This window comes from Rana temporaria, chromosome 3, assembly GCF_905171775.1.
Source record: "Rana temporaria chromosome 3, aRanTem1.1, whole genome shotgun sequence".
Lineage (NCBI taxonomy): Eukaryota > Metazoa > Chordata > Amphibia > Anura > Ranidae > Rana > Rana temporaria.
The window spans coordinates 10,809,789-10,833,204 of NC_053491.1; the positions used below are offsets into that span (position 1 = coordinate 10,809,789).

General features: G+C 47.4%; 1 protein-coding gene across 1 annotated transcript in view; it reads right to left on the reverse strand.

The window, feature by feature from the left end:
- Positions 1-23,416, reverse strand: part of MAP2K5 (mitogen-activated protein kinase kinase 5) — a 247,457-nt gene that overhangs the window by 165,718 nt on the left and 58,323 nt on the right. The window contains exon 8 of the mRNA XM_040342241.1: positions 2,993-3,057. Coding sequence (XP_040198175.1) covers positions 2,993-3,057 — 65 coding nt within the window. The remainder of the gene's footprint in view (positions 1-2,992; positions 3,058-23,416) is intronic.

A 23,416-nucleotide genomic window follows, 5' to 3' on the forward strand; every position in this document is an offset into this window, starting at 1 on the left:
CCCCACCGTCATCCATGGACAACACCACTCCCCACCGTCATCCATGGACAACACCACTCCCCACCGTCATCCATGGACAACACCACTCCCCACCGTCATCCATGGACAACACCACTCCCCACCGTCATCCATGGACAACACCACTCCCCACCGTCATCCATGGACAACACCATCCCCCCACCGTCATACATGGACAACACCATCCCCCCCATCGTCATCCATGGACAACACCATCCCCCCACCGTCATACATGGACAACACCATCCCCCCCATCGTCATCCATGGACAACACCATCCCCCCACCGTCATACATGGACAACACCATCCCCCCACTGTCATCCATGGAGAACACCAACCCTCCACCGCCATACATGGACAACACCATCCCCCCACCGTCATCCATGGACAACACCATCCCCCCACCGTCATACATGGACAACACCATCCCCCCACCGTCATACATGGACAACACCATCCCCCCACCGTCATACATGGACAACACCATCCCCCCACCGTCATCCATGGACAACACCATCCCCCCACCGTCATCCATGGAGAACACCATCCCCCACCACCATACATGGAGAACACCATCCCCCCACCGTTATACATGGAGAACACCATCCCCCCACCGTCATACATGGACAACACCATCCCCCCCATCGTCATCCATGGACAACACCATCCCCCCACCGTCATACATGGACAACACCATCCCCCCACTGTCATCCATGGAGAACACCAACCCTCCACCGCCATACATGGACAACACCATCCCCCCACCGTCATCCATGGACAACACCATCCCCCCACCGTCATACATGGACAACACCATCCCCCCACCGTCATACATGGACAACACCATCCCCCCACCGTCATACATGGACAACACCATCCCCCCACCGTCATCCATGGACAACACCATCCCCCCACCGTCATCCATGGACAACACCATCCCCCCACCGTCATCCATGGAGAACACCATCCCCCACCACCATACATGGAGAACACCATCCCCCCACCGTCATACATGGACAACACCATCCCCCCACCGTCATACATGGAGAACACCATCCCCCCACCATCATACATGGACAACACCATCCCCTCACGTCATCCATGGACAACACCATCCCCCCACCGTCATCCATGGACAACACCATCCCCCCACCGTCATCCATGGACAACACCATCCCCCACCGTCATACATGGAGAACACCATCCCCCACCGTCATACATGGACAACACCATTCCCCACCATCATACATGGAGGGGGAAACATTATGCTTTGGGGGTGTTTTTCTGCTAAGGGGACAAGACAACTTCACCGCATCAAAGGGACAATGGACTGGGCCATGTATCACCAAATCTTGGGTAAGGACCTCCTTCCCTCAGCCAGGGCATTGAAAATGGGTCACGGATGGGTATTCCAGCATGACAATCACCCAAAACACACGGCCAATGTGGAGGAAGCTGAAGGTTTGCGTTACCAAACGTCAGCTTTGAAACCTTAATGACTTGGAGAGGATCTGCAAAGAGGACAAAATCCCTCCCGAGATGTGTGCAAACCTGGAGGCCAACTCCAAGAAACGTCCGACCTCTGTGATTGCCAACAAGGGTTTCTCCACCAAGTACTAAGTCATGTTTTGTGAAGGGGTCAAATACTTTTTTCACTCATTAACCACTTAAGGACCGCCTCCTGCACATTTACGTCGGCAGAATGGCACGGCTGGGCACAAGCACGTACAGGTACGTCCTGTGCTAGTACCCAGCCGTGGGTCACCGGGCGTGCGCCGGCGACCCAACCCGAAACTCCGGGACCGGGACCGCGGGACCCGATCGCCACTGGAGTCCCGCGATCGGTCTCCGGGGCTGAAGAATGGGGAGAGCTGTAAACACGGCTTCCCCGTTCTTCACTGTGACGGCATCATCGATCGTGTGATTCCTTTTATAGGGGAGACACAATCGATGACCTCACACCTACAGCCACACCCCCCTACAGTTAGAAACACATATTAGGTCATACATAACCCCTTCAGCGCCCCCTTGTGGTTAACTCCCAAACTGCAATTGCCATTTTCACAGTAATCGGTGCATTTTAAATGCATTTTTTGCTGTGAAAATGACAATGGTCCCAAAAATTTGTCAAAAGTGTCCGATGTGTCCGCCATTATGTCGCAGTCACAAAAAAAAACGCTGATCGCCGCCATTAGTAGTAAAAAAAAAAAAAAAAAAATATTAAAAATGCAATAAAACTATCCCCTATTTTGTAAACGCTATAAATTTTGCGCAAACCAACGGATAAACGCTTATTCCAATTTTTTTTTTACCAAAAATATGTAGAAGAATACGTATCGGCCTAAACTGAGTGAAAAAATCGTTTTTATATATATATTTTTGGGGGATATTTATTATAGCAAAAAGTAAAAAATATTGAATTTTTTTCAAAATTGTCGCTCTATTTTTGTTTATAGCGCAAAAACTAAAAACCGCAGAGGTGGTCAAATACCACCAAAAGAAAGCTTTATTTGTGGGGGAAAAAAAAAGGACACCAATTTTGTTTGGGAGCCACGTCGCACGATCGCGCAATTGTCTGTTAAAGCGACGCAGTGCCGAATCGCAAAACCTAGCCGGTTCCTTTAGCTGCCTAAAGGTCCGGGTCTTAAGCGGTTGAAATAAAAAACAATGCATAACTTTTTTGAAATGTATTTTTCTGGATATTTTTGTTGGCATTCTGTCACTGTTAAAATAAACCGACCAATAAAATTATAGACTGATCAAATCGCATTCAAATTGCAACAGCGCTGAAGGCTTAAAATTGGCTTGGGAAGGAACGGGGTGCAAGTGCCTGGTATTGAAGTGGTTAATGAATCTAGCTCAGTGCAATGCACACAATTTTTTAGACATGCTGATTGACAAGGCCTACGAAAAAAAAAAAAAGGAAAAATAAAAAAAATCACAGAGCATCTTGCATATAAGAGAATATACTCACTTATACACAGTTCCACCATTTCCATGACCTAGAATGTCTCGATTCTGAATGTCAAGTTCATTGATCTACAGATAAAAGGAAAAAAAAAAAAAAGTCAGTTTTGTGTCCATCTGCAGATAAGTAGACCGGAACTACAAAGACCTACATAACTAAAAAACCAATAAAGCTAAATTCTCATACTGTATATAGCACCAATAGCTTGTGCAGGGCTTTACAATATAAAGACAAACAGCAAAGTTACAATACAATTTGTTCCAATAGGATTAGGAGGGCCCTGCTCGTAGGAGCTTACACTCTACAAATCTAGGGCCAGATTCACGTAGCGCAGCGGATCTATAGATCCGCTCGTTCTACGTGAATTAAGATCCGCTCCCGCAAGTTTAGGAGGCAAGTGGATAATTCACAAACAACTTACCTCCAAACTTGCGACGGCTGATCCTAAATCCCCCGGCGGAATTCAAATTCCGCGGCTAGGGGAGTGTACTATTTAAATCAGGCGCGTTCCCGCGCCGATTTAAATGCGCAGGCGCCGTCCGCGAAATTTCCCGGCGTGCATTGCTCCCACTGACGTCGCTAGTTGCGACGCTTACGTAAACGACGTCCGTCCGTATTCGAGAACGACTTACGCAAACGACGTTAAAAAATTTAAATTCGACGCGGGAACGTCGGCTATACTTAACATTGGCTGCACCTGATGAAAGCAGGGGTAAGTATACGACGGGAAAGCCGCTACGGAAACGTCGTAAGAAGACTGCGTCGGGTCCGCGTACGTTCGTGAATTTGCGTATCTCGCTGATTTACATATTATTTATCGTAAATCAGCGGGAACGCCCCCGGCGCCATTTTTAAATTGAAAAAAAGATCCGACAGTGTAACACAGTGTAACACTGTCGGATCTAGCCCTATCTATGCGTATCTGATTCTATGAATCAGGCGCATAGATAGGACCAGTTTACGTCAGAGATACGATGGTGTATCTGTAGATATCTGTAGATACACCGTCGTATCTCTTTGAGAATCTGGCCCCTAATATTTAGACACAAAGGCCCAGATTCTCAAGGGAGATACGAAGGCGTATCTCCAGATACGCCGTCGTATCTCTGAGTCTGGGCGGTCGTATCTATGCGCCTGATTCTTAGAATCAGTTACGCATAGATTTCTATTAGATCCGACCGGCGTAAGTCTGTTACGCCGTCGGATCTTAACTGCATATTTACGTTGGCCGCTAGGGGCGTGTACGCTGATTTACGCCTAGAAATATGTAAAGCAGCTACATACGCAAATTCACGAACGTACGCCCGGCCGACGCAGTACAGATACGACGTTTACGTTAGGCTTTTACCGGCGGAAAGTTACCCCTGCTATATGGTGGCGTACATGCGGCGTACCAATGTTAAGTATGGACGTCGTTCCCGCGTTGAATTTTGAATATTTTACGTCGTTTGCGTAAGTCGTCCGTGAATGGGGCTGGACGTCATTTACGTTCATGTCGAAACCAATACGACCTTGCGGCGTACTTTGGAGCAATGCACACTGGGATATTCCACGGACGGCGTCAATCACGTCGGGTCACAAGTTATTTACATAAAACACGCCCCCCTGTTCCAAATTTGAATTAGGCGGGCTTACGCCGGCCTATTTACGTTTACCATGGCCACAAAGCAACGCACTGTACAACCATCGTGTTTTAAGTGGACGGGCAGGGAGTTAAAACCGTGGTTCGACTGCCTGTTTTTTATCACCGTCTTGCTGCGTGTGTAAACAAGGCCTTAGATCTACCAACGACTATTTTGTGCAAGGACCTGCCTGATTGGATAGAACGTTTCTTGGACAGTTTACGCAGATCCTTAAATTACATAGTTTTGGTAAATCTAATGATTATTGTGCAGAAGGTGAGCGAGAGAGAAGTAGAGAGGGTGTGAGAGAGTGGAAGGGTAGTAGAATGGGCATGTGAGAGAATAGGAAAGGAGAGGAGAGGGAGGAAGAATGAGCAGGAGGGAAGTAAAGAGAGTGGGAGGGAAAGTAGAGAGGGTGGGGGGGGGGGTAGAGAGGGTGGGGGGGGGAGAAAGGGTGGGGGGGTAGAATATTCGGGAAGTAGACAGAGTGGTAGGGAGGTAGAGAAGGTGAGTGAGAGAGTGGGAGGAATGTAGAGAAGGTGAGTGAGAGAGTGAGAGGAACGTAGAGAGGGTGGGCCGGAGAGTGGGGAGAAAAGTAGAGAGGGTGGGCTGGAGAGTGGTGAGGAACATAGAGAGGATGGGCTGAAAAGAGGGAAGGGGAGTAGAGAGGGCAGTCTGGAGTGTAGGATGGAACGTAGAAAAGGTGAGCCGGAGAGTGAGGAGGGATGTAGAGAGGATGGGCCGGAGAGTGGGGAGGGAGTAGAGAGGGTGGGCCAGAGAGTGGGGAGGGAAGTAGAGAGGGAGGGCCAGAGAGTGGGGAGGGAAGTAGAGAGGGAGGGCCAGAGAGTGGGGAGGAAAGTAGAGGAGGGTGACCTGGAGAGTGGGGAGGAAAGTAGAGGAGGGTGACCTGGAGAGTGGGGAGGAAAGTAGAGGAGGGTGACCTGGAGAGTGGGGAGGAAAGTAGAGGAGGGTGACCTGGAGAGTGGGGAGGAAAGTAGAGGAGGGTGACCTGGAGAGTGGGGTGGAAAGTAGAGGAGGGTGACCTGGAGAGTGGGGAGGAAAGTAGAGGAGGGTGACCTGGAGAGTGGGGAGGAAAGTAGAGGAGGGTGACCTGGAGAGTGGGGAGGAAAGTAGAGGAGGGTGACCTGGAGAGTGGGGAGGAAAGTAGAGGAGGGTGACCTGGAGAGTGGGGAGGAAAGTAGAGGAGGGTGACCTGGAGAGTGGGGAGGAAAGTAGAGGAGGGTGACCTGGAGGAGTGGGGAGGGGGGGAAGTAGACAGGGTGGGACAGAGTGAGGGATTAAAAAGTACTGAGGGTGGGAAAGAGAGTGGGAAAGAAAAAGAGAGAGACTTGGAGGGAAGTAGAGAAGGTGAGCGAGAGTGTGGGAGGGAAGTAGAGAGGGTGGGCCGGAGAGTGGGAGAAAACTACAGAAAATGGGAGAGAGAGGGGGATAAAAGTACTAATCGTGGGAAAGAGAGCAAGAGAGAAGTAGAGAGGGTGGGAGGGTAATAGAATAGGCAAGAGAGAAGTGGAGAGGGCGGAAGAGAGAGCGGGATACAGGTAGAGAAATCAGGAGGGAAGTAGAGAGTTGATAGAAAGTAGCTGAGGGTGGGCAGGAGAGTGGGGAGGAAAGTAGAGAGGGTGGGCAGGAGAGAAAGGAGGGAAGTAGAGAAGATGGGAGAGTAAGTGGGATGGAGGTAGAGAGATTAGAAGGGAGGTAGAGAGGTTAGGAGAGAGAGGGGGAGGGAAGCAGGGAGAGTGCAAGAGACTTACTGAGGGTGGGAAAGAGTAGATGGAGGGAAGTTAAATGGGCAGGTGAGAGAATGGGAGGGAAATGGAGAGGGCAGAAGCGTGAGCAGGATGGAAGTAAATAAATCAGGAGGAAATTGGAGAGAGTGGGGGGGAGGAGTAGAAAGGGTTGGGAGAGAATATTTGGGAAGTAGAGAGGGTGGACAGGAGACTAGGAAGGGAAGTAGAGAGGGTGGGCAGGAGATTGGGAAGGGACGTAGAGAGTGGGCAGGAGAGTGGTAAAGGAAGTAGAGAGGGTGGGCAGGAGAGTGGGAAAGAAAGTGGGTGGGCAGGAGAGTGGGAAGGGAAGTAGAGAGGGTGGGCAGGAGAGTGGGAAGGGATGTAAAGAGGGTGGGCAGGGAAGTAGAGAGTGTGGGCAGGAGAGTGGGAAGGAAAGCAGAGACGGTGGGCAGGAGAGTGGGAAGGGAAGCAGAGACGGTGGACAGGAGAGTGGGAAGGGAAGTAGAGAGTGTGGACAGGAGAGTGGAAAGGGAAGTAGAGATGGTGGGCAGGAGAGTGGGAAGGGAAGTAGAGATGGTGGGCAGAAGAGTGGGAAGGGAAGTAGAGAGGGTGGGCAGGAGAGTGGGAAGGGAAGTAGAGAGGGTGGGCAGGAGAGTGGGAAGGGCAGTAGAGTGGGAAGGGATGTAGAGAGGGTGGGCAGGAGAGTGGGAAGGGAAGTAGAGAGGGTGGGCAGGATAGTGGGAAGGGAAGTAGAGAGTGTGGACAGGAGAGTGGGAAGGGAAGTAGAGATGGTGGGCAGGAGAGTGGGAAGGGAAGTAGAGATGGTGGGCAGAAGAGTGGGAAGGGAAGTAGAGAGGGTGGGCAGGAGAGTGGGAAGGGAAATAGAGAGGGTGGGCAGGAGAGTGGGAAGGGAAGTAGAGAGGGTGGGCAGGAGAGTGGGAAGGGCAGTAGAGTGGGAAGGGATGTAGAGAGGGTGGGCAGGAGAGTGGGAAGGGAAGTAGAGAGGGTGGGCAGGAGAGTGGGAAGGGAAGTAGAGAGGGTGGGCAGGATAGTGGGAAGGGAAGTAGAGAAGGTGGGCAGGATAGTGGGAAGGGAAGTAGAGAGGATGGGCAGCAGAGCAGGAGGGGAAGTAGAGAGGGTGGGCAGGAGGGTGAGAAGGGGATGTAGAGAAAGGGGGTTAGAGGTAGCATGGGTGTGGACAAACTACGGTAGGGAGAGAATAGGAGGGATGTAGAGAGAGTGCAAGAGAGAATGGGAGGGAAATAGGGTGGGGGAAAGTAGAGAGGGTGGAACAAAAGTATAGCAGGTGGGTAGTGGAGAGGGTGGAAGAGAATTAGAGCAGGTGGGTAGTAGAGAGAGTGGGTAGTACAGATAGAGGGTAGTGGAGAGGGTGGGGAGAGTAGAAGAGAAGAATGGAAAGCAAGAGTCAAGCCTCGTACACACGACCGGTTTTCCTGGCAGAAATATAGAGAACCTGCTCTCTATTTTCCCGTCAGGTTTCCCGGCAGAGTGTTTCCTGCCAAGAAAATTAGTCGTTTGTATGCTTGCCTTTCCGAGGTAAACTCGATAACTCGATAAGACTTCGACGCATGCGCGGTAGCATACAAGCTTAGTGTGGGGGTGTAGCAAGATGGCGGCGAAGGCATCGAACGTGACGAGCGCCGACTCGTCGTAGTCGATGACGTCACCACGTTCTTGCCATTCAAAAGAACGGCGGTTATTTTGAGTGGCCGTCTGTATGCACGGCTTTGCAAGGCAAGCTTGCCAGCAATCCCGTCAGGAAAATTATCGTTTTTTTTCCTGACGGGATTCCCGGCCGTGTGTACAGGGCTTGAGGATAAAAATGGTGAGGGAATGAGTGAGGAGGGAGTGGAAATACAGCATAAAAGAGAAACTTACAAAGAGCAGAAATATAATAAGAATCATAGCGAAAGGCCAAAAAATTGTAAATACAGTGAAAGAAAGAAAATTAAAAAGAAAATGGGTGGGGCTGGCAAGAGAAAGTAAGAGAGGAAGAGGAAGAGAGTTAGGGCCAGATTCTCAAAAGAGATACGCCGTCGTATCTCCGAGTCTGGCCGGTCGTATCTATGCGCCTGATTCTTAGAATCAGTTACGCATAGATTTCCCTTAGATCCGACTGGCGTAAGTCTCTTATGCCGTCGTATCTGAACTGCATATTTACGCTGGCCGCTAGGGGCGTGTACGCTGATTTACGCTTAGAAATATGTAAATCAGCTAGATACGCGAATTCACAAACGTACGCCCGGCCGAAGCAGTACAGATACGCCGTTTACGTTAGGCTTTTCCCGGCGTAAAGTTACCCCTGCTATATGGTGGCGTAAGTGCGGCGTACCAATGTTAAGTATGGCCATCGTTCCCGCGTCGAATTTTGAATTTTTTTTACGTCGTTTGCGTAACTCGTCCGTGAATGGGGCTGGACGTAATTTACGTTCACGTCAAAACCAATACGTCCTTGCGGCGTATTAGGAGCAATGCACACTGGGAGATTTTCCACGGACGGCGCATGCGCCGTTCGTGAAAAACGTCTATCACGTCGGGTCACAAGTTATTAACATAAAACACGCCCCCTTGTTCCAAATTTGAATTAGGCAGGCTTACGCCGGCCTTTTTACGCTACGCCGCCGCAACTTACGGAGCAAGTACAGCACTTGCCCTTCTAAGTTGCGGAGGCGTAACGTAAATCGGATACGTTACGCCCGCGCAAAGATACGCGGATCGACGTGAATCTGGCCCATAGAGTCGATACATAGGTAGATTCACACACAATAGCCTAAACTTGCGGCGGCGTAGCTTAGCGTGTTTAGGCTACGCCGCCGTAAGTTAGCTAGGCAACTACATGATTCTCAATGTACTTGCCTGCTATGTTACGGCGGCGTAGCCTAAAGCGGGCTGGCGTAAGGGCGCCGAATTCAAATGTGTGTTAGGGGGGCGTGTTGTATGCTAATTGTGCTTGACCTTACGGTTTTTACATTTTTCTTTAACTGGGCATGCGGCGGGCGCCTACATTTCCCAGTGTGCACTGCGGCTAAGTACGCCGCACGGGCCTATTGATTTCGACGTGGACGTAAACGACGTAAATCCCGATTCACGGAATCACCAATTTCGACGCGGGAACGACGGCCATACTTGACATTACTATTCCACTAGGGCCTAGCTCTAACTTTAGGCGGCCTATCTCTTACGTAAACAGCGTAAAAGTACTGCGTCGGCCGGGCGTACGTTCGTGAATCGGCGTATCTCCTCATTTACATATTCTACGCCGAACGCAATGGAAGCGCCACCTAGCGGCCATCCAAAATATTGCAATCTAAGATAGGACGGCGCAAGCCGTCCTATCTTAGATATGTTTAAGCGTATCTCTGTTTGAGAATACACTTAAACATAGGTCGGCGTAGATTCTGAGTTAGGTCGGCTTATCTACTGATACGCCGACCTAACTCTTTGTGAATCTACCTAACAGAGAAGAAGAGAGAAGAAAAAGACAGAGGGTCATATTCACGTAGTTTTTGGGCGGGCGTCGCGTAAGCCATTTACACTCCGCCGCCCCAACCTACAGGAGCAAGTGCTGTATTCCCCAAAAACTTGCTCCGTAGTTTGGGGCGGCGTGGTGTAAATGGCCCGGCGTATGGCCGCGTAAATCCAAGGGGGCGGCTTGTATTTAAATTAAGCGCGCCCCCGATTCTAACGAACTGCGCATGCGCCGGGCTTAAAATAGCCCAGTGCGCATGCTCCAGTTCTCGGTGTAAAACGTCAATGACGCCGACGTGTGCATCATTGACGTAAAGTCGTATTCAAGAACGACTTAGTAAAACGACGTAACCGACGGAAAAAGCCGACGCGGACCCGACACCATACTTAACATGGCATACGGCGGACTGGCGTAAGGTTACCCCTCATATAGCAGGGGTAACCTTACGCTTATGGAAACGACGTACGCGACGACTACGCGACGCAAATTTGTTCGGGAATCGGCGTATCAGGCTCATTTGCATAGTCAAATGAGACCTCAACGTAAACGCCACCTAGCGGTCAGCGTTGTATTGCATTTAGGATCTGACGGTGTAAGTGACTTACACCAGTCGGATCCTAGCCTAATTCCGGCGTATCTTGTTTTGCAAATACAAAACAATGATACGCCGGCGGGAATTTCGAATTACGCCGGTGTATCTGTAACTCTTTTGAGAATCTGGCCCTATCTTTTTTGAATATCTATGCGGATCGGCGGCGGATTGTAAAATAGTAAGTGACCTGATTTATATTATAAAAAACGCAGGATGAAAGGACATACATTTAAAAATGCTAATTGTGGTTGGAACTCGCCCCCCTGTTCCAAATTTTAATTAGGCGGACTTACGCCGGTGATCTGCCAAGCTTGTTCCAGCTATGGTATTTGTTCCTCTTAACAGCTGATGATCAGCTGTTACGTTCGGCTATTTCCGTAGCCTGCTACTGCGCATGCCCGGAGTCTGCGCAGTCGGTTGTGGAACTTCTCAGATGGTCATCTTCTCCCCTCCTCCTCCCTCCCTGAGGCAGCTATGGGGCCTCCCCCTGCCCGGGTGCTCGCTGACTGGTGCCCTGGATGGGCCGCTCGATATTGTGGTGGACATATGGGACACGATATTTGCGATATTGTGGTGGACATAGTTTTAATAATATTCCCGCCAATATAGTTTCAATATTCCCACCAAGTTTCAATATGGTGCAATATTCCCGAGCACCCGTTGTGTCTTATTCCCGCCAACCCGTGTCCGCCAGTGCCCAGCGTATCCGCCAACCCGTGTCCGCGAGTGTCGCCCAGCGTGTCCGCCGAGCGCGCACTCGATGGCAAACGTGGCCGAGCGCATTAACAGCTGACGATCAGCTGTTGCGTTCGGCTATTTCTGTAGCCTGCCCATAGCCTATTACTGCGCATGCCCAGAGTCTGCGCAGTTGGGTGTGGAACTTCCCATATGGTGGAACAAGGATGTTAAGTCACCGGCCTTTTTACGCTACGCCGCCGCGACTTACGGAGCAAGTGCTTTGAGAATACAGCACTTGCCCTTCTAAGTTGCGGAGGCGTAGCGTAAATCGGATACGTTACGCCGCCGCAAAGATACGCGGATCTACGTGAATCTGGCCCATAGAGTCAAAGATACAGAGAAGAAGAGAGAAGAAAAAGACAGAAACACGATAAAAGAGCAAAGTACGGAGATAGAACGATCGGCGATACGGGGGAGAATCAAGGTGAAAATCCCAAGAAGTAAACTGTGAAATATAAGAAGACCGAGGAGGGGAGGAATGGCGTGTTTGTTGGGGGGGGGGGGACGATTGACAAGAGAGGGAAGTATACGGAGACCTGCTCAGGGATGGGGAGAGAATATCGGGAAATGAGTGACGGAGGAAGAGAGTGTCGAGCTTTGGATGTAAAGTGTCGGGGAAAAGCAACTTGGGGCCATAAACAACACAGGCCCAGGTCATTTCAAGTTCAGCTGCAAGAACAGCGAGATCAATACAACATTTGCCGTCCAATTTATAAAAGGTGATACCAAGGGACAGAGTGATGGAAAGTTTAATGACAATTTGTTTGCCTGGGTCATTTCATTAAAGTTTGATAAAAGGTGTCAGGCTGGGATGATATATCCGAGGTGCGGAGGGTCACATCAAGGGAGGGAAGATGTGGGGGGCGGGGGGGGGGATCTTCAACCGACTCCAGCGGACACTACGGAGCGGCCTGTTTAACGCGCTTTCCATCAAGAATCTGAAGGTTAACGGTGAGGTTTATGTGTGCAGAACAGCCCACCCTGAAACATGCATCATAAACCATCATAATTCTACTATAAAGAGAGAGGTAATGCCGCACGAGCCAACTTCCGACTCCGAGTGCAAAGTCACAGCATAGGGACCGATGGAGATTTTGGTGCTAAAATACATTTTTAGGCATGCAAATAACGAGCCAATCGTACATTGCGTGAATCGTTTCCACACACAGACCAATAATCTGCCATAGTAGCTTGCTTCTCATCGAATTTCCCAAAATTCAAAGGCCCGGATTCACAAAGCACTTACGCCGACGTATCTCGAGATACGCCGCGTAAGTGTAACTATGCGCCGTCGTCTCTGTGCGCCGTGCCCACAATCTGAGATACGCCTAAAAATAGGGGGCTAGATTCAGATAGCCCTGCGTAATGTTGTGCGGGCGTAACATATCTCGGATACGTTACGCCGCCGTAAATTAGGGCGCAAGTTTCGTATTCAGAAAGAACTTGCGCCCTAAGTTACGGCGGTGTAACGTATGTGCTCCGGCGTAAGCCCGCCTCATTCAAATTTGGATGATGTGGGCGTGTTTTATCCAAACTTAGTGTGACCCCACGTATTTGAAGTTTTTTTACGAACGGCGCATGCGCCGTTCGTAAAAGAATCCCAGTGCGCATGCTAGAAATTCTGCCGCAAATCTTCAATGCTTTAGACGTGAACGTAACTTACGTACAGCCCTATTCGCGAACGACTTACGCAAACTACGTAAAAATTTAAACATTCGACACGGGAACGACGTCCATACTTAACATTGCGTACGCCTCATATAGCAGGAGCAACCTTACGCCGGAAAAAGCCTAACGTAAACGACGTAAAAAAAAAAATGCGCCGGGCGTAGGTACGTTTGTGAATCGGCGTATCTACCTAATTAGCATATTCCTCGCGTAAATCGACGGAAGCGCCACCTAGCGGCCAGCGTAAAATTGCAACTAAGATACGACGGCGTAAGAGACTTACGCCGGTCGGATCTTAGTCAAATCTATGCGTAACCGATTGTAAGAATCAGGCGCATAGATACGACGCCGCAACTCAGAGATACGACGGCGTATCTGGAGATACACCGTCGTATCTCGTACCTGAATCTAGCCCAGGCTTTTTAGGACCGACGTAACTTGCCTATGCCGTCGTATCGTGGGCGCATATTTACGCCGGGCGCATTTGCCGCTCTCATCGATTTTCTATGCACATATGCAAATGAGGGAGATACGCCGATTCACAAACGTAGTTGCGCCTGGCGCATCATATACGCGGTTTGCGTAAGTCGTACGTCCGGCGTAAAGTTATTCCCCATATAGGAGGCGCAATTCATGCAAAGGTATGGACTAGGGAACACAAGCCGTCATATCTTTTGTCGTTTTACGTTGTACGTGAATATGACTAGGCGTAGGTTACGCTCACGTCGTAGGCAGGGATTCAACGTATCTTAGGCAGTTGTCGCGACGTGATTCTGAGCATGCGCACTGGGATGCGGCCACGGGACGGCGCATGCGCCGTTCATTTTAAGTACTTCTATGGCGCTTGGCCCATCATTTACATGGGGTCACGCCTCATTAGCATGGCTCACGCCCACTTCCACTGGCTTATGCCGAGGAAACCCAGCGTATCTTTAACAGCGAGTGGAAGCAAGTGCTTGGTAAATCCAGTGCTTGCCTCTGTGCGCTGCGCCGGCGTAGCGTAAAAGAGATATGCTACGGCGGCATAAATATGCGCCGATGTATGTGAATCCCGGCCAATATTCTCAGACTGGCCACACAGATTTTTTGTACGAAAATTTTTGAAAAATTGTTACTCAGAACATTTTTTCCTGACCTGCTGATCCAATGGAATCCCAGACACATTAAACAGGTTTTATTACATTATGTACAAGTTTTTCCCAAACTACATGCCCTCAGGAATATTTACCCCCCTTCATGATGATCAGGACATTTTTGGCGATACGGCACTGCGTTACTTTAACCGACCATTCTCTTCATCAGGTGGGGGGATTGATAAAGGGTTAATTTTAAGGGGCACTTCTTATGGTACACACGCAGTTTTTCAGCATGTCCAAAAAACGAAATTCCCAACTTCACCATTAAAACTACGCTGCCTACACACCATCGTTTTAAAAAAATGCTCTAGCAAAGCGCGGTGACGTACAACACGTACGACGGCACTCTAAAGGGGAAGTTCCATGCGAATGGCACCACCCTTTGGGCTGACATGATACAAGAGATGGTCAGAGACTGCAAACTTGATAGAAGAGAGGGTCAGAGACTGCAGACATGATACAAGAGAGGGTCAGAGACTGCAGACATAACACAGGAGATGGTCAGGGACTGCAGACATGACACAGGAAATGGTCAGGGACTGCAGACATGACACAGGAAATGGTCAGAGACTGCAGACATGACACAGGAAATGGTCAGAGACTGCAGACATGACACAGGAAATGGTCAGAGACTGCAGACATGACACAGGAAATGGTCAGAGACTGCAGACATGACACAGGAAATGGTCAGAGACTGCAGACATGACACAGGAAATGGTCAGAGACTGCAGACATGACACAGGAAATGGTCAGAGACTGCAGACATGACACAGGAGATGGTCAGGGACTGCGGACATGACACAGGAGATGGTCAGAGACTGCAGACATGACACAGGAAATGGTCAGAGACTGCAGACATGACACAGGAAATGGTCAGAGACTGCAGACATGACACAGGAAATGGTCAGAGACTGCAGACATGACACAGGAGATGGTCAGGGACTGCGGACATGACACAGGAGATGGTCAGAGACTGCAGACATGACACAGGAGATGGTCAGAGACTGCAGACATGACACAGGAGATGGTCAGGGACTGCGGACATGACACAGGAGATGGTCAGAGACTGCAGACATGACACAGGAGATGGTCAGAGACTGCAGACATGACACAGGAGATGGTCAGAGACTGCAGACATGATACAGGAGATGGTCAGAGACTGCAGACATGACACAGGAGATGGTCAGAGACTGCAGACATGACACAGGAGATGGTCAGAGACTGCAGACATGATACAGGAGATGGTCAGAGACTGTGGCCATACTGCAAGAGACTTTTGAAGACTGTGAACTTGCTATAGGACTTGTCGGGAACTGGGAATATTCTTTAGGAGACGGTCATAGAATGGAGAGCTTCACCGTCATAGAGGAGCAATAGGGAAACACAGATTATTGTCCTCAGGGGCCCTGAGGGCTGCACAAAAAGAGAAAAAAGGGCCCCAGTTTGGGCACCAGGCCCTATTGTCCCTATTCTTTAGTAATATGTGGGTATTATGTATATGTTGGTGTTCTTTTACTGTATTGTAAATCTGGGCCCTACAACAAACGCAGAAAACTCCCATTGACATGCCTTGCAAACCCACATCGCACGTCGCATTCTGAACTGTACTCTCTAAAAATACTGTAACTAACCTAATGCATTGCAGCAGACGCGGGTTCATTAGATGTGATCGGATGCAGCGAGTACCAATGACATTTCTGCTGAACTCTCAGCATCCCACAACATCACAATCAGTAAATTTAAAGTGAACAGGGGGGGGGGGGTCTCTCCTTGGAGTAACAACAATGCTTCCTATCAAGTGCTGACACTATCAATAAGCGATCAATAGCAGTATTCACCCAGAGTGACAGGAAAGAAATAAATATTTATACCACATAACCTGTATCAATGCGGCGCTATTTCTGCCTTGTCAATATCTGATTAACTTGAGCAATGGCTTCTCGTTTTCTATTAATGATTAATAACGAGTGATATTAACCCTACAGCTGCAGGCAGCTTACCTATCCAAATCGCCAAACAATTTGATGCCGGCCATAAATCCAAAAAGAGACACGGGTCACCTAGTTCAGTGGTTTCCATTTCCAACCCAAGTCCTCAAGCACCCCCAACAGGTCATGTTTTCCAGATTGCCTTCACCTTGCACAGGTGCTTAAAATCAATGGCAATATATAGCTTTGTCTTTATAACAGCTATTTTATCTAAAAGGAAATTCCCAAAACGTGGCCTGTTGGGGCTCCTTGAGGATTGAGGTTGGGATCCACTGTTCTAGTTCTTAGTGCTTGAGCAGACTCCGGACCCAATGTATCAAACCAAAGGCTAGTCTAACCCAAAGGTCTCCAAACCTCCCAAACAAAAAGGGACAATCGACTGTCCTTCAGGTTTTAGGAGGGCCTGACTGTTGTCAGTGGGAATAGAAAAATGTCCCGGCGTCGGTGGCAGTAAACAATACCTAATCATTGGTGTTAGTGGGAGGAGAAGTACCTCATCATTGGTGGGAGGAATAGTGCTGCATCATTGGTGAGAGGAATAGTGCCGCATCATTGGTATCAATGAGAGGAAGAGTGCCCCATCATTGGTATCAATGGGAGGAATGGTGACCCATCATTGGTATCAATGGGAGGAATGGTGACCCATCATTGGTATCAATGGGAGGAATGGTGACCCATCATTGGTATCAATGGGAGAAATTGTGCCCCATCATTGGTATCAATGGGAGGAAGTTTGCTCCATCATTGGTATCAGTGGGAGGAATAATGCCCATCTTCGGCATTCATGCGAGGAATACTGCTCCATCATTGGTGTCAGTGGGAAGAATAGTACCCCATTATTGGCGTCAGTGGGAGGAATAGTGCCCCAATATTGGCATCAGTTGGAAGAATGGTGCCCTAAGGGCCAGATAAAGGCATTCAAAAGGGCCAAACCTGGCCCATGGGCCACAGTTATGATAGGTTAGACCAATGGTCTCCATTCTCAACATTTTTATTTCAGAGGAACCCTTAAAATTATTTGCAGGTCTCAGGGCACCCCGGGTAAAACCAATGCATTGTGGGTCAGTGGGAAAAATGCACCTTACATTGGTTGTCAGTGGGACGAATGGTGCCCCATTATTGAGATTGGCCGGTCTAACCCCTATCAACCATTAAGGTTTTGTCTTTCAGTTCATTGAGATTAGCCCGTCTAACCCCTACCAACCATTTAGGTTTTGCCATTTATTTCATTGAGATTGGCTGGTCTAGCCCATACCAACCATATAGGTTTTTCTTTCATTTCATTGAGATTGGCCGGTCTAACCCCTATCAACCATTTAGGTTTTGCCATTTATTTCATTGAGATTGGCTGGTCTAACCCATACCAACCATTTAGGTTTTGCCTTTTATTGAGATTGGCCGGTCTAACCCCTACCAACCATTTAGGTTTTGATTTTCATTTCATGGAGATTGGCCGGTCTAACCCCTATCAACCATTAAGGTTTTGTCTTTCATTTCATTGAGATTGGCTGGTCTAACCCATACCAACCATTTAGGTTTGTCTTTTATTTCATTGAGATTGGCCGGTCTAACCCATACCAACCATTTAGGTTTCGCCTTTCATTTCATTGAGATTGGCTGGTCTAACCCATACCAACCATTTAGGTTTTGTCTTTCATTTCATTGAGATTGGCTGGTCTAACCCATACCAACCATAAAGGTTTTGCCTTTCATTTCATTGAGATTGGCTGGTCTAACCCATACCAACCATAAAGGTTTTGTCTTTCATTTCATTGAGATTGGCTGGTCTAACCCATACCAACCATAAAGGTTTTGCCTTTCATTTCATTGAGATTGGCCGGTCTAACCCCTAGCAACCATTTAGGTTTTGTCTTTCATTTCATTGAGATTGGCCGGTCTAACCCATACCAACCATTTAGGTTTCGCCTTTCATTTCATTGAGATTGGCCGGTCTAACCCATACCAACCATTTAGGTTTTGTTTTTCATTTCATTGAGATTGGCTGGTCTAACCCATACCAACCATTTAGGTTTCATCTTTCATTTCATTGAGATTGGCCGGTCTAACCCCTATCAATTAGGTTTTGCCTTTCATTTCATTGAGAATGGCTGGTCTAACCCCTACTAACCATTTAGGTTTTGCCTTTCATTTCATTGAGATTGGCTGGTCTAACCCCTATCAACCATTTAGGTTTTGCCTTTCATTTCATTGAGATTGACCGGTCTAACCCATACCAACCATAAAGGTTTTGCCTTTCATTTCATTGAGATTGGCTGGTCTAACCCATACCAACCATAAAGGTTTTGCCTTTCATTTCATTGAGATTGGCTGGTCTAACCCCTATCAACCATTTAGGTTTCGTCTTTCATTTCATTGAGATTGGCCGGTCTAACCCATACCAACCATTTAGGTTTTGTCTTTCATTTCATTGAGATTGGCCGGTCTAACCCCCATCAACCATTTAGGTTTTGTCTCTCATTTTGATAGCACAGATTTGAGGATCAAACCTGAAATATTGTTGGCTACCCCGGAACTATGAAAGCACCATAAAATGGAAGGTCAGTCAACCCCTAACAATCTTTTGAGGAACCCCAGGGATCCATGGAACTATCATTGAGATTGGCTGGTCTAAACCCTATCAACCATTTAGGTTTTGTCTTTCATTTCATTGAGATTGACCGGTCTAACCCCTATCAACCATTTAGGTTTCGTCTTTCATTTCATTGAGATTGGCCGGTCTAACCCATATCAACCATTTAGGTTTCGTCTTTCATTTCATTGAGATTGGCCGGTCTAACCCATACCAACCATTTAGGTTTCGCCTTTCATTTCATTGAGATTGGCCGGTCTAACCCCTATCAACCATTTAGGTTTCGTCTTTCATTTCATTGAGATTGGCCGGTCTAACCCATACCAACCATTTAGGTTTCGCCTTTCATTTCATTGAGATTGGCCGGTTTAACCCCTATCAACCATTTAGGTTTTGCCTTTCATTTCATTGAGATTGGCTGGTCTAACCCATACCAACCATTTAGGTTTTTCTTTCATTTCATTGAGATTGGCCGGTCTAACCCCCATCAACCATTTAGGTTTTGTCTCTCATTTTGATAGCACAGATTTGAGGATCAAACCTGAAATATAGTTGGCTACCCCCGAACTATGAAAGCACCATAAAATGGAAGGTCAGTCAACCCCTAACAATCTTTTGAGGAACCCCAGGGATCCATGGAACTATCATTGAGATTGGCTGGTCTAACCCCTATCAACCATTTAGGTTTCGCCTTTCATTTTATTGAGGTTGGCCGGTCTAACCCCTATCAACCATTTAGGTTTCGCCTTTCATTTCATTGAGATTGGCCGGTCTAACCCATACCAACCATTTAGGTTTTGTCTCTAATTTTGATAGCACGGATTTAAGGATCAAACCTCAAATATCATTGGCTGCTCAGGAAATAAAAATGTTGCAGTCTTCGTAAATTAGCCCGGCGGTGTGTATTCATTAGGTATGTGAGCAGTGGTGCATAGCAGTAAGCATGTAGATCACTGGTCTCTACACGGCGGAGTTAGTGTCCACTGGGTGACTAAATGGAGAGTGTGTCTGATAGATGTGTGTTTAGTAAGTGGAGGAGAACAGAGGACAGGGGGGGGGGGAGAGGAGGGGCGGCTTAATTGTCTTCTTGACATGCTCAACTATGACGACTTGATTCATGAAATGCCGATGAGTCTTGGAGGGGGTCACTGAGGGAAGGCGTTGAGATAATTAAGATTTCAAGCGTCTGAACAAGGAAGGGAAGTGAGCAGCAGTTAGGAAATCAATAAGACCCTTTTATTTGCAGTGACACAGATGTCTTGGCCAATTGATCCTAATAGGCAGGCTTGATAGCATCGGGCAGCTGCCTCCCTAGAGCAGCCAGAGGGAGCCTGCTGCTTCTCATATGCGCAAATCCCACGCGGTCGCTTTATACAGACAACGGAGCTGGACCAGAGATAGTTACATAAACATTGGAAGTGCCAGATGCAAAACCAGCACAAAAGGATGCTTCAATGAGAATGTCCTCTCCTATGTTGCGGCGTGCTTTCCTCCACAGGGGGGGGGGGGGATCAATGCTAATCTCACAACTGTAAAACTATAACTAACGTTTGGTTAATTACTTTTTTTTTTCAGTGGCTTTTCGATATTAGATGGCCACACTCGGTACTATGATCACAGTGACTTTATCACGACCCTTGCCCATCACTTAAGCAGCAACCAGCTGTCAATCAAGTGGAAAATAAATCTGTCAGCACTATACAGGAGGACATCACTGTGTGCTATGCTCGTTATTCCATGACATTGCTAATGGGGGCCGCACAGTCTGTCCTCGTTCATGTGTTCATGACCAGAGACTACACCAAAAAATAGGTCAGGAGAAGCCCAAGGTATGTTCTGTACACCTGACTCGGCTGAGGGCAGATGGCACAATAGGAATTGCTTTGTGTTGCGGGAACTCTATAGATTCCAAGCAATGAATGTAGACGGGGACACACATACTGGTTGATAGGCGGATAAAATAATAGATAGAAAGATGCAGTGGATGTGTGTTAAGCCGGCCATAGACAAATTCCCGTTCTTCACTGTGGCACCGTCATCGATCGTGTGTTCCCTGATATAGGAAATCACAATCGATGACATCACACCTACAGCCACACCCCCCTACAGTTAGAAACACATATGAGGTCACACATAACCCCTTCAGCGCCCCCTTGTGGTTAACTCCCAAACTGCAATTTTAATTTTCACAGTAAACAATGCATTTGTTGCTGTGAAAATGACAATGGTCCCAAAAATGTGTCAAAATTGTCCGAAGTGTCCGCCATAATGTCACAGTCACGAAAAAAATCGCTGATCGCCGCCATTAGTAGTAAAAAAAAAAAAACAATTAATAAAAATGCAATAAAACTATCCCCTATTTTGTAAACGCTATAAATTTTGCGCAAACCAATCAATAAAGGCTTATTGCGATTTTTTTTTACCAAAAATAGGTAGAAGAATACGTATCGGCCTAAACTGAGGAAAAAAAAACGTTTTTTTTATATATTTTTGGGGGATATTTATTATAGCAAAAAGTAAAAAATATTGCATTTTTTTTCAAAATTGTCGCTCTATTTTTGTTTATAGCGCAAAAAATAAAAACCGCAGAGGTGATCAAATACCACCAAAAGAAAGCTCTATTTCTGGGGGAAAAAATACGTAAATTTTGTTTGGGAGCCACGTCGCACGACCGCGCAATTGTCAGTTAAAGCGACGCAGTGCCGAATCGCAAAAAGTGCTCTGGTCTTTGACCAGCAATATGGTCCGGGGGTTAAGTGGTTGAAAGGCAAGCTGTTAATAGCAAGTTCCTTTTTAGGGAGGAACTCCGCTTTAATGGATAGAATGCATGAAGGAGAAAAAACATGGACCTTTACAACCCCCTTTAATTTTACAAAATGATAGCAGGTCGTATTTCTAAAAAAGGAAATTGTTTCATTTTGACCTTTTTTTAAACTTTTGCAAACCCAAGGAAAGACGATCTATATAATGCCTTTGTGACAAGGTAACGGGTTTCAGCTGTGCCAACACAATCAGAACGTTTTTATGGTGATTAATTAAGAATGAGCTAAGAGAGTTTATTATTAGGACACAAGTAGAAAGGGTGCAGAAGATGGGGGGGGGGGGGCTCTGCAGTCATTATCCACTTAAGCCCCGGACCAATATGCTGCCTAAAGACCCAAGGTGTTTTTACAGTTTGGGACTGCGTCGCTTTAACAGACAATTGCGCGGTCGTGCGACGTGGCTCCCAAACAAAATTGGCGTCCTTTTTTCCCCACAAATAGAGCTTTCTTTTGGTGGTATTTGATCACCTCTGCGGTTTTTAGTTTTTGCGCTATAAACAAAAATAGAGCGACAATTTTGAAAAAAATTCAATATTTTTTACTTGTTGCTATAATAAATATCCCCCAAAAACATATATAAAAAAATAGTTTTTCCTCAGTTTAGGCCGATACGTATTCTTCTACATATTTTTGGTAAAAAAAAAAAAAAAATCGCAATAATCGTTTATCGGTTGGTTTGCGCAAAGTTTATAGCGTTTACAAAATAGGGGATAGTTTTATTGCATTTTTTTTAATTTTTATTTTTTTTACTACTAATGGCGGCGATCAGCAATTTTTTTCATGACTGCGACATTATGGCGGACACTTCGGACAATTTTGACACATTTTTGGGACCATTGTCATTTTCACAGCAAAAAATGCATTTAAATTGCATTGTTTATTGTGAAAATGACAGTTGCAGTTTGGGAGTTAACCACAGGGGGCGCTGTAGGAGTTAGGGTTCACCTAGTGTGTGTTTACAACTGTAGGGGGGTGTGGCTGTAGGACTGACATCATCGATCGAGTCTCCCTATAAAAGGGATCACTCGATCGATACGCCGCCACAGTGAAGCACGGGGAAGCCGTGTTTACATACGGCTCTCCCCGTTCTTCAGCTCTGGGGAGCGATCGCAAGGGGGCGGCTATAAACGAATAGCCGCGCCCTCGTCCCGGATCGCTCCCCGAGGCTTACCGACCTCCGCATGTACCGACCCACGTCAAGCAGAGGACGTATAGGTACGTGCATGTGCCTGTCCGTGCCATTCTGCTGATGTATATTTACATGAGGAGGTCGGCAAGTGGTTAAGTAGATATTATATGTAATAAATTAGAAATCAGTCATTCCAAGCACTGATATCTATCAATAACATTGGGAATGTATTGGCCATACATTTAATCATATATAAACATAAATACACAGAATGGGCCAGATTCAGCAATGATTTACGCCGGCGTATCTATAGATATGCCGCGTAAATTCAAAGCTGTGCCGGCGTATTTTCTTTCTGTATTCAGAAAGCAAGATACGCCGAAATTAGGCTAAGATCCGACTGGCGTAAGTCTCTTACGCCGTCGTATCTTAGGGTGCATATTTACGCTGTTACGTTTTTCGGCGTAGAATATGCAAATGACCTAGATACGCCGATTCACAAATTAACGTACGCCCGGCGCTATTTTTTTATGTGTGTTTACGTTAGGCTTTTTCGGCGTAAGGTTGCTCCTGCTATTATGAGACACACGCAATGTTAAGTATGGACGTCGTTCCCACGTCAAATTTCGTACGACGTTTGCGTAAGTCGTTCGCGAATAGGGCTGGACGTAATTTAGGTTCACGTCGAAACCAATACGTCCTTGCGGCGTACTTTGGAGCAATGCACACTGGGATATGTACACGGAAGGCGCAGAGGTGATCAAATACCACCAAAAGAAAGCTCTATTTGGGGGGAAAAAAAGGACGCCAATTTTGTTTGGGAGACACGTCGCACGACCGCGCAATTGTCAGTTAAAGCGACGCAGTGCCGAATCGCAAAAAATGGGTAAGGTCCTTTACCTGCCTA